We start from the raw sequence: 17,523 nt of genomic DNA, 5'->3' as shown, positions 1-17,523 counted from the left end.
TCTCCCCTTGCAACTGACGTTACACATGCCAATGTGGTTACTCAATAAATCGCAATTCACAACATTCCAAACAGTTATTAGAGCGTGTGACGAGTTTCTTCATTCTTAAACTTATAAAGGCTTACAAAAAATGGTCTAGTAACTTCTGCAGCTGATTGTACATATACGTGGATTGCCAATAGTCACGTAGGACTTGGTAAAGAGGCTCGTATTTCCACTCCGTAGTTGTCTAACGTACTTGATATCCCAGAACGACCACAATAAAATTGCTATTTATAACCGTAATAAACACTTAGTAATATTACCTTTAGTTTTGAGGTTTCAGATTGTCGATATGGTTTACTTTTGAATATTTGTAGTAAAATTTTATTATTAGTGGTCGTAGCATAAGTTGCATTATTTATACTAACGGTACACTAACGTTAGCGTTTAACTGTATTTTTTGCTAAACCAGGTTGTAGGAGGTCATGAGTTAACAAATTCGTTTGACTGATACGTTTGTTAACTTTGAACCTACATGATGGGCTGTGATAAATTAAGATTCAATTACGGATGGAATACTGCTTTGACACAAACAAAATGAACGAATCCTTAAGCCTCACCGTGTCGAATCCCAACGCCAACTAATGTATAGTATCTATCTAGATATTGAGTCATAAACAGCTATGAAAATGAAGCTTAATTTGCTATACTCCGCCAAAAGCAGGAGAATGTAATGTAATGGTAGCTGTAATTTATAGTTTCTTCAATATTTATACTCCATACCAAACAGATCTTTAGCAATCTCTACGTACGTTTCGCTTGGACACAGGCATCCTCAGATGTTAACTGAACAATTAATAATTTTATTTATTGTAAAGCCAATAAGTCCTGCTTTGCGGAGTATGGCAAATTAAGCTTCATTTTCATAGCATATCATGGAATTCCGAAAAGTAACGCTTCGTAACGTAGCTGCTTCTATACAATATTCGTAAACAGCTAATAAGATAACTTTACGTACCTTATAACAATGTATGTTAGATACCAAAAAAGTACTCATACTAACATTACAAATGCGATAGTGTGTCTGTTTGTTTGTTACCAATGTTCAGTTCAATTGCTACATTGATCTTGACGAAATTTGGCACGGGGATCCCGGAGACGATGATACTTTTTATCCCGAGAAAATAAAGGGTTTACAATAACATTTGTTTTGTAGTATATAATAGCCTGATAGCCTAGTGGGTAAGCAATCGGCTTCCCTTTCGGCAGGACCGAGTTCGATTCCCGGCACACGTGAACAGCACGAGCATCTTGCTTTTCCGAGTTATGTGCGTTTTAATTTTTTTGATGCAATGGTGAAGGTAAACATCGTGAGGAAACCTGCATGCCTGAGAGTTGTCTATAATGTTTTCAAGGTAGTGTTTAGTCTACCAATCCACAGTTGGCCAGTGTGGTGGACTACCGACTAAACCCTTCTGATTCTGAGAGGAGACCCGTGCCCTGTAGTGGACCAATAAGGGGTTGATGATCATGATGATGATATGTTACAACTAACAGTCAGATTTAAACTTTATGTTGTCGAGTAGGTTAGCTGCGACTCTAGCTTGGCGCACGTAGTCAAGTATCAGTGAGGTAGCAGTATCGCCATCGCCTTTACGCCATTCACATTCGGTATCCGGCGATACCGAATATCAAATATATACAGAATTCACAAAGTTCAAACACAGTTTAACCTGGTCTTACAAACATTTTGTACATTCCTATATATTTTCAATTACTAACCTCATTTATTATGTAAGCAGGTATTATTTTTGGTTTAAAGGTCGCTGGTACTAATAAAACTGTGAAATCTGATGAAGGCACCAGCAACCAAATCTTATGTTTTAAGAAGTATTGTTTCTTTATAAATCATAAACACAATGTTTTTTTTATATACTTAATCTAGAACTCTGCGTACAAACTATTTTTGGCCTAAATAAAGTTTATTATTATTATTATTATTACAGTTTGAGAAGTCATAAAATTTGATTCGGACTGTATCCGTGTTTGGCTTAACAGTTGAACCAACCTTAATGTAATAAAATAAAGAGATAGATTTCATCCTGAAGACAGACTGAGAATATTTTAATCTTGAATATTTGTATCTGAGAAACAAATAAATTAATATATAAACGGTACAGCTACATTCTACGATATTACAAATGTAAAATAAATCATAAAATTGTACTATAAAATGTAAATAAAAAACACAATATTACACCTTAATACTGATAACACCATGAAAAAATTTATTATTATTTATTATTAAACTCTTTATTTGTATACCACAACATTTAAAATGTAACAAAAACAGAAACATCGAAAGAAGTAGTAATACAAAAGGCGGCCTTATCGCTTAATAGCGATCTCTGCCAGGCAACCTTAGAATTAGGAAAAAAAAAAGAAGAGGAGAATAGACTGCTGGTGGTACAAATATTAAAATACATACATGCAAATAACTACATGCCAATACATAAACTAGTGTGCACAAATAGATAAAAAGTAAATAATATAATAAATAAATAAATATAAAAATAAACTAATATATATAATAACAACACTTACATAATTAAATACTTTAACATACAATAAATGAGTAAGTACATATATACATACTATTAAAAGTCGTTAACAATATAATGGGCCTTAACTGCTCTTTTAAATATCGCCAGTGATTTGGATCGTCGTATGCTCAATGGAAGCGCATTCCACAATTCCACAGCTCGTACGCTAAACGAACGCTTATAAAATTTTGTCTTATGATAAGGCATACACAGCGTCAGCGCACGGCACGATCTTACACCAGATTGCTCACCAAGAAAAGTGAACTTCTCTTTTAAATACGAGGGAGTATTTAGATGAAATAACACACAGTACAGAAGAGAAAGTACATGCATATCCCGGCGACGACGAATAGGAAGCCACTTGAGTTTTTGTCGAAATACGGAAACATGGTCATATTTGCGAAGGCCAAATATGAACCGAATAGCCAGATTTTGAAGACGCTCAAGTTTATTAAGCTGATCCTCGGTCAGATTAAGAAAGCTTGCATCCGCATAATCGAGAATAGATAGAAAAAGAGAATGTGCTAGCATAACTTTGGTCGGAATTGGAAGAAATGATTGCAGCCTTCGCAACGAGCTCATCGCCACAAACACTTTCTGACTCAGCTCTTTGACATGCACTGTCCATGACAATTCCCGGTCGAGGTATACACCAAGATCTTTCACAGAGTCACAAAAAGGAATAGCGATGCCATTATAAATAACAGAAGGAATGCTCAGCCAATCAACCCTCGCGATCATTCCTGAGCTACCAATAACGATAGCTTTTGATTTTGCAGGATTGACCTTTAGCCCATATTGCCTGCTCCACTCAGAAATTGCAGCCATATCATTATTTATAGCTGCAATAGCAGAACCAAGATTTTGAAGGGTAGATGAGCGATATATTTGGATATCATCTGCATACATGTGATAGAGAGAAGAGATGTTTTGAGTAATAGAGTTAATGAAAATAGAAAAAAGTAAAGGAGATAACACGCCACCCTGAGGTACCCCAGCCGCTACATCACACCAAGACGAAAAGGACTCGTCAATCTGAATGCGCTGTCGACGGCCATTGAGGTAACTCCGAAACCAGTCTATTACTGATGGAGATATGTTAATAGAGCGTAAAAGACTAAGCAAGATGTCAAAGTCAACTGTATTAAAGGCATTGCTAAAGTCAAGCAGAATAAGAATTGTTAGCTGCTTGTTATCCATCGCCCATCGAATATCATCAGTTACTTTAGCAAGAGCAGTAGCCGTACTATGACCAGGACGAAAGCCAGATTGCAAAGAACTGAGAAGGTTATTCTTATTAAGAAAGAGACTAAGTTGTTGAGATACGAGTTTTACGATACGATTTAAATTCTAATATAGGTAATAACTGTGTTTAATCTTATCAAATACTAAGTTTTTCTCTTAAGAAATTCCCTCCCGACCAGTACGAGTCCAGAATCAACACCATAATGGCAACATTATGGTGTAAATAGTAAATAAATAGTAAATAACCGTAAATAGTGGGTTATACGGGTATGAACCCTCTTTTGTGGTAATTTATTATATTTTATTTGTATTTTTTTAATTGTTTTCATTTTATTTATTATTTTTTAGATCTTTTAAAATACTTTGCTATTTACGTGTATTTTGAGATGGGTTTTACCTGAATTATAAACAATTATTATTATTATTACTATTGCGAAAAGTATAATAACTCAGGTTCCAGGCCTCACATACATATCCGAAATCAGCAGAATGAGTTTACCACACTATCGCCCGTTTCAAATAACCTAGGCACCGCCTAAAGCGAATGCCTAATGATTTAGGCGATGTCTCTTGAAAAAAACGTTTAACAACTCTTAGGTGATAACTATTAGTGAACGGTTGATGTATGTCTAGGAATCTCCTTAGATTAGGTTTTACATATTTAGGCATTGCCTTGTTTGTTATAAGTGAAAACTGGCATTATACAGTTTTTATGTAGGTATCTATGGGTTATCTGGTGTTCTTATCAAGTACATCCATAAAACGGTGGAAGAGATCGCTATGTAGCGATAAGGCCGCCAAATTGTATACTTTTTGTTAAATTTTTACTTAAAATTTTACTATATGTTTATGTGGTGTACAATAAAAGTGTATTCATTCATTCGTACGGTTATGGTTTAATAGACAAAACATTCGTTATGGAATGGTTAGTTATACCTGCTATCAGTGGCGTGCATCGAGGGTAGGTATGCACAGGGTATGCAGATGATATAAAATGAAGAAAATCACCAGTACGAGTTATACATACTTAAGGGTAGGGTTTTATAACTCTTACAATGTCTTATTCTTACCATCCTTACGTTTTTTTACAACACTTACTGGAGATTTACTACATTTTATATCATACCCTGTGCCCTCTATGCACGCCACTGCATACTATCAATATCAGATATTACACTTATTGTGAGTCTACCCTCCTCACCGTTTTCCCGGGAGGCCACTTAGTATAACTGTAATCATTATCATTATACCAACCCGTTAACGGCCCACTACAGAGCAAAAAAATCCCACGACTTCCACGAATTTGCACACCCAGCTCGCACCTCTAACTTTTGTAAGTAATGTGCGTTTTAAGCAATTCAAATATCACTTCAACGGTGAAGGAAAACATCGTGAGGAAACCTGCATGCCTGAGAGTTTTTCATAATTTATTTATTCAGCAACGCACCCCGTGAAGACATTACAGTTGCCCAATTCGTCTCCCCGTGGCTATTAAAATAATTTAACAATAATTAATAATTACAAAAAATAAAATAAAATTAAAACATAAAAATAAGCGATATAAAAAATAGAATTAAAAAAATCAATAATAATAAAAACAAAACATTCAAACATATAATTATTATCTTAGATCACCTACTCTCTAATAACCTTTTAATTTGTTTTTGGAGCTGAAGCGACGAGGTGTGAAATATGTCCAGTTCCGAATTACTATGAGTTAGGTCATTGAGCATAATGTCCTCAGAGGTGTGTGGAGTCCACCAATCCGCACTGGGCCAGCGTGGTGGACTACGGCCTTAACTCATTATCATGATTCCTCATTGTAGAAGGGGACCCGTGCTCTGTAGTGGGCCGGTAATGGGTTGATGTGATGATGATGATGCTAAATTTCCAAATCTATGTGACTATGAAATATTTGACTTTGACTTTGACTTTGACTTTGGTCGCCCCATGTTCTGCAGTGGCGGCATTTTTGACTTCACTTGACTAATCTTATATCTTTAAACGAGCAATTCTTGTATATATATAATTGGAATCTCGGAATCGACTCCTACGATTTTCATGAAATTTAGTATACAGGGGGTTTCGATCGATTCGATCGTATCGATCTAGCTAGGATTCATTTTTAGAAAATTACATTTTATTTGTGTTTTCCGGTAATAACCGATTTGATGCAACGAAGTTGCACGGGTCAGCTAGTACTGGTATAAAACCCGCAAATCTGCCAGTTAAATAAACATCATCTTGTCAATTAATTGCCTTCGATTTTGAACGCCAACCTTGTATGACGCTGTGCTAAGCTGACCTCGCAGGCAAAGTACTTAACATAATATATAGTAATCAAAAGATAACAGTGCAATAGTACAAAACACTTCCGCTCAGTAACTTAGCATCGTATAATCTGATGATTATGGACATTAAAACTGTCCACCAAATAATAAAAAAAAAATGTTTTGTATTCTATCTAGTATATATAAATAATAAATAAATATATTACATACTACAATACACACATCGTCATCTAGCCCCAAAGTAAGCGTAGCTTGTGTTATGGGTACTAAGATGACTGATGAATATATTATTTTTTTATAAATGATATAAGTACATAAATATTTATAATATGCAGATAAACACCCAGACACTGAAAATCTTTCATGTTCATCACACAAACATTTTCCAGTTGTGGGAATCGAATCCACGGCCTTGGACTCGGCTGTCAAACTATATTTTAATCTTGATTTTCTATGTTCCAACTATTTATTACCCGTAACGTTAAATTTAAATCAGACGAATAGGCTATTGTGGTGACGGTAGATCAGAATACCTTCACCATACCTTCTCTTCCCACGGGAGTCGTATGAGTCGACTAAGGGAATATAAAGAAGGGGTAGCAGTGTCCTCTCTGATACTAATACCATTTATTGCGATCGCTAACCCGTCTACCCAGCGTGGTGATTATGAGAAAATCCCGATATGAGATACCTCTGGTCCGGCATTGGACTGGTATAAGCTATACCTTGGTATTACCTGATGATGAAGCCGAGCCATACAATTTCGGTCCACCATCATCTCTAGCCTATTGATGTACAAATGCTGGTCTCTCATAAGCCGACCACACCGCAATGCAAGTTACGCCAGTTGCACGCCAGTTATAATGACCATGGCGGCTTTACGTGCTTTTGGTAATAATCACGTATCCAACCTAGATAAGATGCAGGTTTATTTATTTTATTTATTTATACTTTTTACGTGTACACCACATAAAGTTCAGAAAAACAAAAAAAAAGAGCAAACACTTCAAGAATGTAGTAGGATACAAAAGGCGGCCTTATCGCTAAGTAGCAAGATCACTGCCAGACAACCTAAGGATTAGGAAAACTAAAAAGACAAACATAATATTCTGGTTTATGTATTAGTATGTAGTTATTCGTATTTATGTTTTAAAGAGTGTATGTTTAAAACATATACTAATACATAAACCAGACTGGACACATACTGTTGATAAATATAATAAATAAATACACTAATATACTCGTATACTGCGTGTCTGAGTTGGCGAGTTATCCCGTTAGAGGCTGCTATGGGTAATCGGTTTCCACGCTAAATCGCTTGGCTGCACGTCATTGTGGGTGGTGTGGTAACTAGCCACTCCCAAAGCCTCCTACCAGAGTAGACCATAGAAAATCAGTAATTTTCAGTTTCCAAGAAATCAACTTTTTCTAGATGAACGAGGCAGACTTTCGATTTGATTTAAGTGTTTTCTGAATTGACCTAAACTCAAAATACCTACACAGACAACACGCAATATCTTTTCTTTATGTCACTTGCCACGTGACTTCCGTAACAATTAAATAATTATATTACACAAAGTTGCAATCGCAGGACAAAAACAACAACAATTGAATGGTTAAAGGTATGATATAATAACGCATCAAAAGTGCCATCTATGTGTATTTGAATAAAGAAATATTTGACTTTGACTTATATAAAGATAAATCATCGTTTTGCCACCTAATAATATACATGCAACGAATGAAATAGTATATTGTGCAACTAGTGCGACAAGTTGTCGATTGCCCACGAAAGCGAAGTTGAACGCACGAGAGAAGCGAGTGCAGTCACTCGCTTGAGTGGGTAATCGATGTCGCACTTGTTGCACATACTATTTTGTATTACAAATGCGGGGATAGTATCTTGACGCTCGACTATCTATTATTTTTGAAACAAATTATTCTTGTCGCACTCAAATTTTAAAATGGGCAAACGGTTCTTTTTCAACCGCAACAGCGTGCGTCAAGATACTACTTTCCCCGCATGAGTGATACAAATACTATTACAGAGCTTAAACGAAATTAAAAAAAAAACTTTAAAGAGATATACTGCTAGAAATTAGTTTTTTCATCGCCATCTAGCCCCAAAGTAAGCGTAGCTCGTGTTATGGGTACTAATATGACTGATGAATATTTTTATAAATAGTACACATAAATACTTACAATATACATATAAACAACCAGACACTGAAAAACATTCATGTTCAGCACACAAACATTTTCCAGTTGTGGGAATCGAACCCACGGCTTTAGATCCAGGAAGCAGGGTCGTTGCCCACTGCGCCAATTGGACTATGCACGAGTAGTAGGTAGTAGTAGTAGCTTAGCAAAGTTAGGAGACATTTCTCTCCCCGGGGAAAGGACAAAATATTTTCTTTCTTTTTTAAATTAAAAATATTAAGCCAAAAATCATATAATATGCCATTACCTTCTCGAAGATGTACATATCACGAGTTGACAAACTGATTATGCTAGCTAGATTTTATGTGTTAAGGATAACCATTTATCTGTTTAGTAGTAGTGGAGTTTTTAGAAAGAAGAAAGAAAGAAAGAAAACTTTATTTTGATATACACACACTAGAATTAAAATACAACTTAATAGTCTACACAACAATTATAGGAACTGTGTGATCCCAAAATGGTCTTCACTAAGCATGTTTGCAGTGCCTGCTAAAGACACAGCGCTGATCTTCCGTGAAGCCAGACGTGACGTTTGGACGGTAGGCACTGACAGAGCGACGCTAAAAAACTATGGGTAAAATAATACAATTTAAAAGTATTATACAATTAAAAAAATGAGAGAAAAAGACAGACAGTGACAGAGCTCGTCCGGGGAAGTACTACAGCCATGATTGTCCCGCTGAAAACTAGAATTGTTGCAATGCTATATATTCCGCTCTGAATCGCATGGTTGCCAGTGTAATAATAGGCACGTGAGGCTTAACTTCTATGCCTCAGGTTGAGGGACACAAGGTAAGCAGGACGTTTTCCAGTCATACCCTGCGAAAATTATAGGAATAGATTGTTTGTTTATAGAAGATGGTATTCCACCTACTGCCGGTCCGCACTAAACAGGTTGATTGTTAGCGCAAAGAAATGAGTTTTGCCAACCCTACAAGAGCAAATTGAATACGCGAAAATTCGATTCTATAACACAAAGGCGCGGTTACGTTCGCTGCTTATAAATTAGGGGATGATATTAATCAGGATAACGCAACACCCCCACTTGAAGACATTACCCGGGTAAATAGATGATTGTCCTAATGCCGAGGGAATTAGTATGCAGATATATTTAAATGGTGTCAATAACTTAACAGTGGCGCTTGTAAAATTCGATTTTGGTGTTTAACTCTCCTTTCTATTGAACTATGGCTATCAACGGTACACCCTTTTTTTCAAAACAAGCGAATTGTTGATTCAAAAGTCTTCAAATTAATAATTCAAATTCAAAAACTTTTTATTCATGTAGGCCTTAACACAGGCACTTATAAAGCGTTCATACATTAAACATGTTAACACTTATGTTAGTTAATGGCGATAATTGCATTCGTTAACTTAAAACTAAATCTAGGAGGATTCCAAGCGCGCCCTGGTCTAAGGAGAGCTCACAACGAACTTAGCCAGGTTCTCGTCTAAACAAAAAGAATAAGATTTTAGTAACATCATCACTGTTAAAATGGAATAAATCGGGAAATGAAAAAATCGGGGTGGAATAGCGGGTATGGGCTAGAAATTCTGCATTCCATGCAAATGGTATATTACATAGGCAGCCTTACAGCCAAAGACGGGCTGAGGTTAAAATGTTATCTCAGAGCGGCAGACGTAAAGTCCTTGACGTGTTTTTTTGCATCAAATAATACACAATAAAGTAAAGTGCAGTAATTTACTTGAACGGATCTATCTTTTTGTCCCAGGTAGATATCGCCGTTATTGTAAAAATTCAACACGAAAAACTTTTTAGTGTACCTTTCGCTAGGACACATCTTTGTAATCAAGCCCCCATAGCATATGTGTGATAATACAACGTAAAATCACAATTATTACCTAATATTGACATATTTCACAATACTTAACGGGTATTTCTTAAATACAGTTCAACGTGTACACACCACGACAACATTTCGGGTATATATATATCCAGTAACTAGGTCAAAATATCGACAAATCCCAAAATATTATCGTGGTGTGTACTCGTTGTACTATATTTAAGAAATGTTGATTAACCACGAATATCTTAAATATAAGTGAATGTGATAAATATTGTACAAATTTATTACTGTACTAGATGTGCCCTGCGGCTTCGCCAGCATAATTTTGGGAGGCAGCGTACTGCTACATAGTGTACACCTATAGTCATATAAAAGATTTTTAGGTATTTTCACAAACATTATTTTTATCTTACTTAATTTTTTTTTCATTGAAAAGTATACTATATTATTTCTAATACCTCCAAGAATATGTATAAAAAGTTTCATGAAGATCGGTTCAGTTGTTTTCGCGTGAAAGCATAACAAACAAACTTACATTCACATTTAAAATATTAGTAGGGTTGTATTTTGTAAGTGTCCTTAATAAATAAATAAATAAAATAGAAAAGGCTAACTTGTAGGGAAAAAAGGGACAAACCAGCATATATTTACAGATAGACTATAAAAACGTTTGTTTCGGTTTTCTATCGTTAAAAAAATAAAATCAAGAAATTATTTATTTCAGTCACAAATAGAGTACATTTTATTGTACAGAAATTATATAAATTAAATAACTCATCAAAATAAAGATTTCTTAACGAATATTAATTATACAAGATCCTGAAGAACAAAATGTCAGATAAGGCAAAATTAGCGCGCCGTCAAAGGGGATCCCTAAGATATCCAAGTATATTAAGGGCTCCTACTCTAAAAGCAGCGGATTTTCACCTGAAAGCCTGCGTGGAAAACAATTCCAACGAGTCTCGGCGGGACTCTTATAAAACCGCAGTACTTTGTTTATCTTCGTTGTAAAGCTTTTGTTCTCCACCTCGATACGATACTTACCATATTTTAATATTTCCCGCTTTGTTTTCTAAAATATTATCAAGAAACACCGAGCGTTAATGGCTATGAATATCTTCATTGAACAAGTCCACCGGGAGACCAAATAAAACTGAAAAATTTTAATTTTTTTTTATAGATTACTTGCGGTTCCCCGCGGTTTCCCGCAACTATGGGACTGTTTCACCACCTTCTGACAAAACAAATACATTAGACAACATGATTTCACTCACAGAAGGCTGGCTTTCAGAAACAATTCGATCTCGTGTTTTTTTAATAGAAGTACCAAACCAATGGCCGACCTGATGCTGAGTTGGAAAACATGGCTTATAAACAGGGCAGCTCTAAGCAGGCGCGCAAAGAGCGAGTCCTGCAACCTGCTGCCCTGAGCTCAACCTGAGGCATAGCTGTAAGGACAATGTGCGTGGTATTACACCGGCAACCAAACCCTTCAGACCGGATTACAGCATTGCAACAATGCTGCTTTGGGGCAGAAGCTATAATAGTACTACCGCCATGCTTTAACATGCCGGTACTACTTCTCGTAAGTAACGTTATTATTACTGTTATATACCAAGAATAAAAGAGATTAGATTTTAAATAACGTATTCGTTTAAAGTTGCATCTTGAGTTGAGTACGGTTTCTGACAAATGATAGATGGGGTGGTTATCCATCCAAGAATAATAAATAACCTCACCAAAATGTGAGTTAATTAATTTGTTTTTAATTCTTGTTTACGAATTATTTATCACAATCTGGTTAAGGATTAACAAAAACACTTATTGTGGAAGGATAATTTTATTGTTAAATAGGCAATTATTTATCTATAATACAGCATAATTTATATCGGCTAATTAACACTGAATTTGTAAACACTTTTAAGTATATTATGATATGAAAGTGTTAGCCAACGAGTTAACTTAAGCGTACTGTTTCTTCAGAATAATTAAATTTAAATACATCGGTTAAACTGCTTCTACAATCCATCTACTAGGATTAATTTGCCGAATTCATCTTTTGTAAAACCCTTAACATATCTAATACATGTATATAACGGCATAAGTATAATAATAAATGTTCATATTTGTTTAAAATAAACAGACTTTAGCTGAAATCATCTTGCCACGGATTAAGCCATTCATTATGTATTCGAATGGCGAATTACTTCTATATATCTATTATAAAAAAATAGATTTATTTCAGGCAAGGAACGTTTGATTTTACCCAATTTTATCGAATAAATTTTAATTAGTATATATTTTTACATCGTGTAACAACAACAGTATGTATTATAAGCAAACCTTTGTCATCATCAGCCTATGAGTCCCACTGCTGGGCGCAGGCCTCGTAAAACAGAGGGATTAAAAGCTTACAACCTCCACGTTGCTTTAATCCGGCGTGGAGGTTGTTAGGAAACCCTATTATGACATAAACATAAATATTAGCCGTGCAATACATATGCGGCTCAGCATAAATCGGCACAGGCGCGAAGATGAAACCGAATAAGTGTTATGGATATTTGAAAAAATGGTCGCTTGGACTGTCTTTTACACCCCAACGAGTCCAGTTAACCTAAACGCGGTTACCTAAAGTGTGACTGAAGTCCCACAAGCTGGAGGCCTGGAGGTTCGGGCTTTACCTTGCCACGAAATAAAAGAATAGCTTCGGTCAGCGTATGTCTTATACATACTATTATGAATACTTTGTAGAAATATTACGTCAGAACTTATATGTTGATAAAAATGCCTTTTATTTAGCCGCTTAAAATACAAAACCCGTTCTGTGCCACGTACATAATATGACTATACCTTTTTTGTTATATTATTTTTATGTTGTTTGTTGACCTTCTCTTATTGCAACGGCGGTGTGTTTAAAAAAAAAAAAAAAAACAACTGTTTTAAAATAAATTAAAAGAAATAATATAAAAATAGAAAAATTCAATAACAGTGTTGACTATTCATAATAAAAGTTATATTAACGCAAATAACTATAAACTCGGTGCAAAAGAAGCCCCCTATAGCGAGTGAAACAGAGTCAACTGAACAAAATTGAAGAGTTTATACCTAGCGAGGTATAAGGAAGTGTTATACGAAGTTGTATGTTACGAATTTATGCTCAAAATGAATAATCTGGATACAAAAAATTCTTGGGTTGATTTTATTAAATTCGAGCTTTAGCATACTTAGTATTTTTGTCTTTTATATGAAAACTCTTTCTCGGATGTCTTAATTTTTACTATCAAGGACTGGGGTTCCAAGGTGTAAACCACAATCTACTTCGTAGCGGCTGCCAGTAATACAACTGGCACTGTCACTGGCTAGAAAAGCCACCAATTTCGCTACATCTTCACCGTGAGCGTACTTCTTCAAAGGCATTGTAGCAGCCATCATTGCGAATATACCCTTATTTCTTTCTTCATCGAAGCCAGCTCTCTTAAACAGCTCCGTGTTAACTGGACCTGGATTCACAGAATTAACTCTCACTCCTTTAGGTGCGACTTCTAAAGCGACGCATTTGGTAAACATATCGAGAGCCGCTTTCGTCATGCAGTACGGCATCATGGCTGGTATGGGGACGGTGGATACTATACTGGACACATTAACAACGTTCCCTTTGGATTCTATCAAATGCGGTATGGCTTGCTGCGTCAAGAGATACGGGCCCCGAATGTTAGTTGCGACCAAACGATCGAAATTTTTGATATCGTCCATGAATGTAGCCATGATCACAATACCTGCGTTGTTCACTAATACATCGAGTCTTTCGTATTTGTCAATTGTTTCTTTGATGATGCGTGCTATATTTTCTTCTACGCTTATATCAGCGATGATGATCAAAGGTTCCTTGCCGCTCGCTTTAGTGCACTGTTCGGCGATTTTGTTAAGGTTTTTTACATTCCGGCCAACTAATGCCAAATCGGCGGATAATTTTGCGAAATGAAGAGCGCAGGACGCGCCGATTCCTGCGCTGGCCCCAGTGATTAGAACAACTTTACCGGTGAAGTCCATTCTGATCGATAGTTTGTGTCTGACTGATTCAGTAAAGGACAGATTCGTTATGAGGCGGCGAATGCGAAAACATAGAGCAATTAAACTACAGAGAGCGCATTTTTAACCGACTTTTTAAAGGAAGCAGTTTCGTAAATTTTCACGAACATTTCAACGGCGATGAAACTTTAAGGCTTAGGTATATTTGAGATAATTAAACGACCTGGTCTTAATCTATGACAACCTGATAAAGTTCTTCAAATATTAGTTTTGTTGTTCTTTGTATAATTTTAGGACATCCTTAGTTGATATTTTAATCGTATTATACCGTATTTTGTTGAATGAATAATTCGATTTGATTCAAATCAAATCCATGAAATTGATATGCAGCATATGAACCTCAGCATTTTAGCCTCATCGAAGTAATGTTCAACGAAGGCTCACTAGGTCGTCGATTCCATTCCTGGGTGGAGACAAAATAATTGTTGTTTATTCGGGGTTCTTTTTGCAAAGAAACAGTTGGGTAATTGGCTTTGTCCACCCAAGGCAGAGCGCGTGTATAGCTCCTTAAATAGTTTCAAATGAGGATGTGAGATGGTGATAACAAAAAGAACACCCGGCTAAGTAAGTTTACAAATGTAGCTATCGCCATTATCTCACTACTATGTACATATTTTGTATGTAATGAAAGCATTAAAAGTGACATCTATGTGCCTATTTAAATAAAAAATATTTCACTATGACTGTGACTTCGGTCAAGATAATCATCACTCACCAGGTGAAGTGTGAAACCACGTCATATTTGAGATTTTCCTAACTTATTTAATTACTCACTATATGTTGCCCGCGTACTTCGTTTGCGTTAACTACTGTTACTAAGAATGTAACTTTTCGTCCTTAAATAAAAATTGTCCCCACTGAATGTAATGGACACGGAATTTAAAACATACAGAAAACGTGTACGCTACTAATATTGAAACATCAAAAACCACTTCACTTTACGGTTAGTCACATGATAACATTTAGCAGATGAGAGAATTTTTTTTACCTCTAATGTTCTAAGCGTATGGGAAATGGGAAAAATTTATGAGCCTTCTGCACTTTTTCTTAAATTAGTCCGTATCTATATGTTCTTAGCTCAATGGCCTTTTAAATGGAAATTAAATATTCACAGAGAAACTGCTTATGTGCTCGTCATTATCTACCTCAGAACTGGTTTTTAAGACCTAAAACATTTTAGGGCGATAGACCAGAGGTCGCTTCGGAAAGTTTGAAACAGGTGAACAGTTGGAGCACCGTCTGGGATGTAGGTAAAGCACGTATGTGGTGCTAAGGCAAGGGCAAACCACAGCGTTTACTTTGCGTCCGCGGTCGCGTGTGAAAATACGACCAATCATAGCACGCTGGTTTGAGAATGATGATTATAATTAGTCCACTCTATATATATAAAAGAGAAAGTGTGTGGGTATGTTCCGTATAGGCTCCGAAATCGCTGGACCGATTTCAATGAAACTTTCAGGGAATCTCCGGATTGCCCTGGCGAGTAATCCTGTAAAGTTTGGTGACGATCGGAGCACTCCTATTTTTGAACTGTCAAACTGTCAAATACAGCTTTTATTTACTATGATGATATTCTATTGTTGGGTGTACATGGGTGTAGCTAATGATCTTCACCCGCTCGAGAAGGGTATAGAAGAGAATGAATACGGAGAGAAATAAATGATTTAATATATTATGAGACTTAAATTAAAAATGTAATGATGTAAGTTTATTGTTTATAAAATAAAGCAAAATCTAGCCCGGCGAAGCGGGCTGGGTACGCTAGTGTAAGATATTTTTGTAATAGTAGAGATTTTTGGGACAGAGTTTGTCCGAGGATGTACTGCCGCCTAAGCAGCATTGTTGTATTCAAGTCCGAAAGGAGTGGTAGCCGGTCTAATAGACAAATAGGGCATAACACCAAGGCCTCAGGTTGACGGACAGGGCGGCGATTTGTAGGAAATGTTTCTTGCATGCTCTGCGAAGTGTTGCTCTGTTTTAGGCGATGGCCTTCCACTTACCATTAGGTAGTCCATCTTGTCGGTCCATCAATCCCTATCCCTACTAATATTATAAATGTCAATGTAAGTTTGTTTGTTACGCTTTCACGCAAAAACTACTTAACCGATCCTCTATTCTTGGAAGTTTTAGAAGTAATATATGAGTAAGTCCATCAATCCCTATCCCTACTAGTATTATAAATGTCAATGTAAGTTTGTTTGTTACGCTTTCACGCAAAAACTACTTAACCGATCCTCTATTCTTGGAAGTGTTAGAAGTAATATAGGATACTTTTTATTCCGATATTAAGCTCGGTTCCTTTGGGAGAGGGGATGAGTGTTTGACGATTTTACACCATAACTCCGACAAATTATATTTAAATAATTATTTTTGTACTATAGAGGTTATAATATGTGTTTAATTTTGCCCAAACTGTGGTTGGAGATAGAGGACAGAACTCCTAAGCGGACAGCAGCAAACCCCTCATTTAAGGCTTACCGATACAGAATACTTAAAATATTTTTTTAACTACAACTACATCAAAAAACAAAATCAAACGCAGACGAAGTCGCTGGCAACAGAAGTTAATTAAGTTAAGTTTATTTACTATAAAAAAGATACAAATTTCAAAATTGTTTGGAGCTGTATTTATATTCACATATGTAGGAGGTACTTAATGAAGAAATAAAACAAAGCTTTACATTTAGATATACACTTTAATATAATCAAATCGGTATGCATATAACGACATGTACGAAGCAATTATATTATATACAGTACATTATTAATGTTCAGATTTCTACATAGAAGCTCTCTAAATTTGGCACTTGCTTTACATTACTTTTTTATTGACTAATGTTTAACATGGATGGGAATTTACAAAAAAAAAAAAAATTATAGTACTTATGTACCGTACTCGTATCTATCCACCCGCACCAACCTGTAGTATGTATCATCATCATCATCGTCATCATCAAACCATTACCGGGCCACTAAAGGGCATCTTAGAATGGGAAATGTTTAGGCCGTAGTCCGCGAATTGGTGGACTTCACACGCCTTTGAGAACATTATGGAGTACTCTCAGGCTTGCAGGTTTCCTTACGAGATTTTCCTTCACCGTTAAAGTAAGTGATCTTAAATTGCTTAAAACCAAACTTGCAAAGATTAGAGGTCCGGGCCGGGCTTGGAACACAGTCAGAAAGTGAAGCTAAATTTCTAACCACTGTGCTATCACCGCTTCATAGCTGTAGTATGTATGGTATGAAAATAATAGTCAACTTAAACTCCACGGACCTTTTCAATAA

At 36.0% G+C, this 17,523-nt stretch overlaps 1 protein-coding gene across 1 annotated transcript; it reads right to left on the bottom strand.

The window, feature by feature from the left end:
- Positions 1-11,979: 11,979 nt before the first annotated feature.
- Positions 11,980-14,208, bottom strand: LOC120631197 (glucose 1-dehydrogenase-like). Its single transcript, XM_039900677.1, has one exon. It carries the CDS (start codon positions 14,197-14,199, stop codon positions 13,417-13,419), a length of 783 nt encoding a protein of 260 aa, XP_039756611.1. The 5' UTR covers positions 14,200-14,208; the 3' UTR covers positions 11,980-13,416.
- Between the last annotated feature and the right edge of the window lie 3,315 nt (positions 14,209-17,523).

This window comes from Pararge aegeria, chromosome 17 (assembly GCF_905163445.1).
Source record: "Pararge aegeria chromosome 17, ilParAegt1.1, whole genome shotgun sequence".
Classification (NCBI taxonomy): Eukaryota; Metazoa; Arthropoda; class Insecta; order Lepidoptera; family Nymphalidae; genus Pararge; species Pararge aegeria.
The sequence above is the reverse complement of the archived record's forward strand: the minus strand, read 5'-3'. Positions and strand labels throughout refer to the sequence as shown.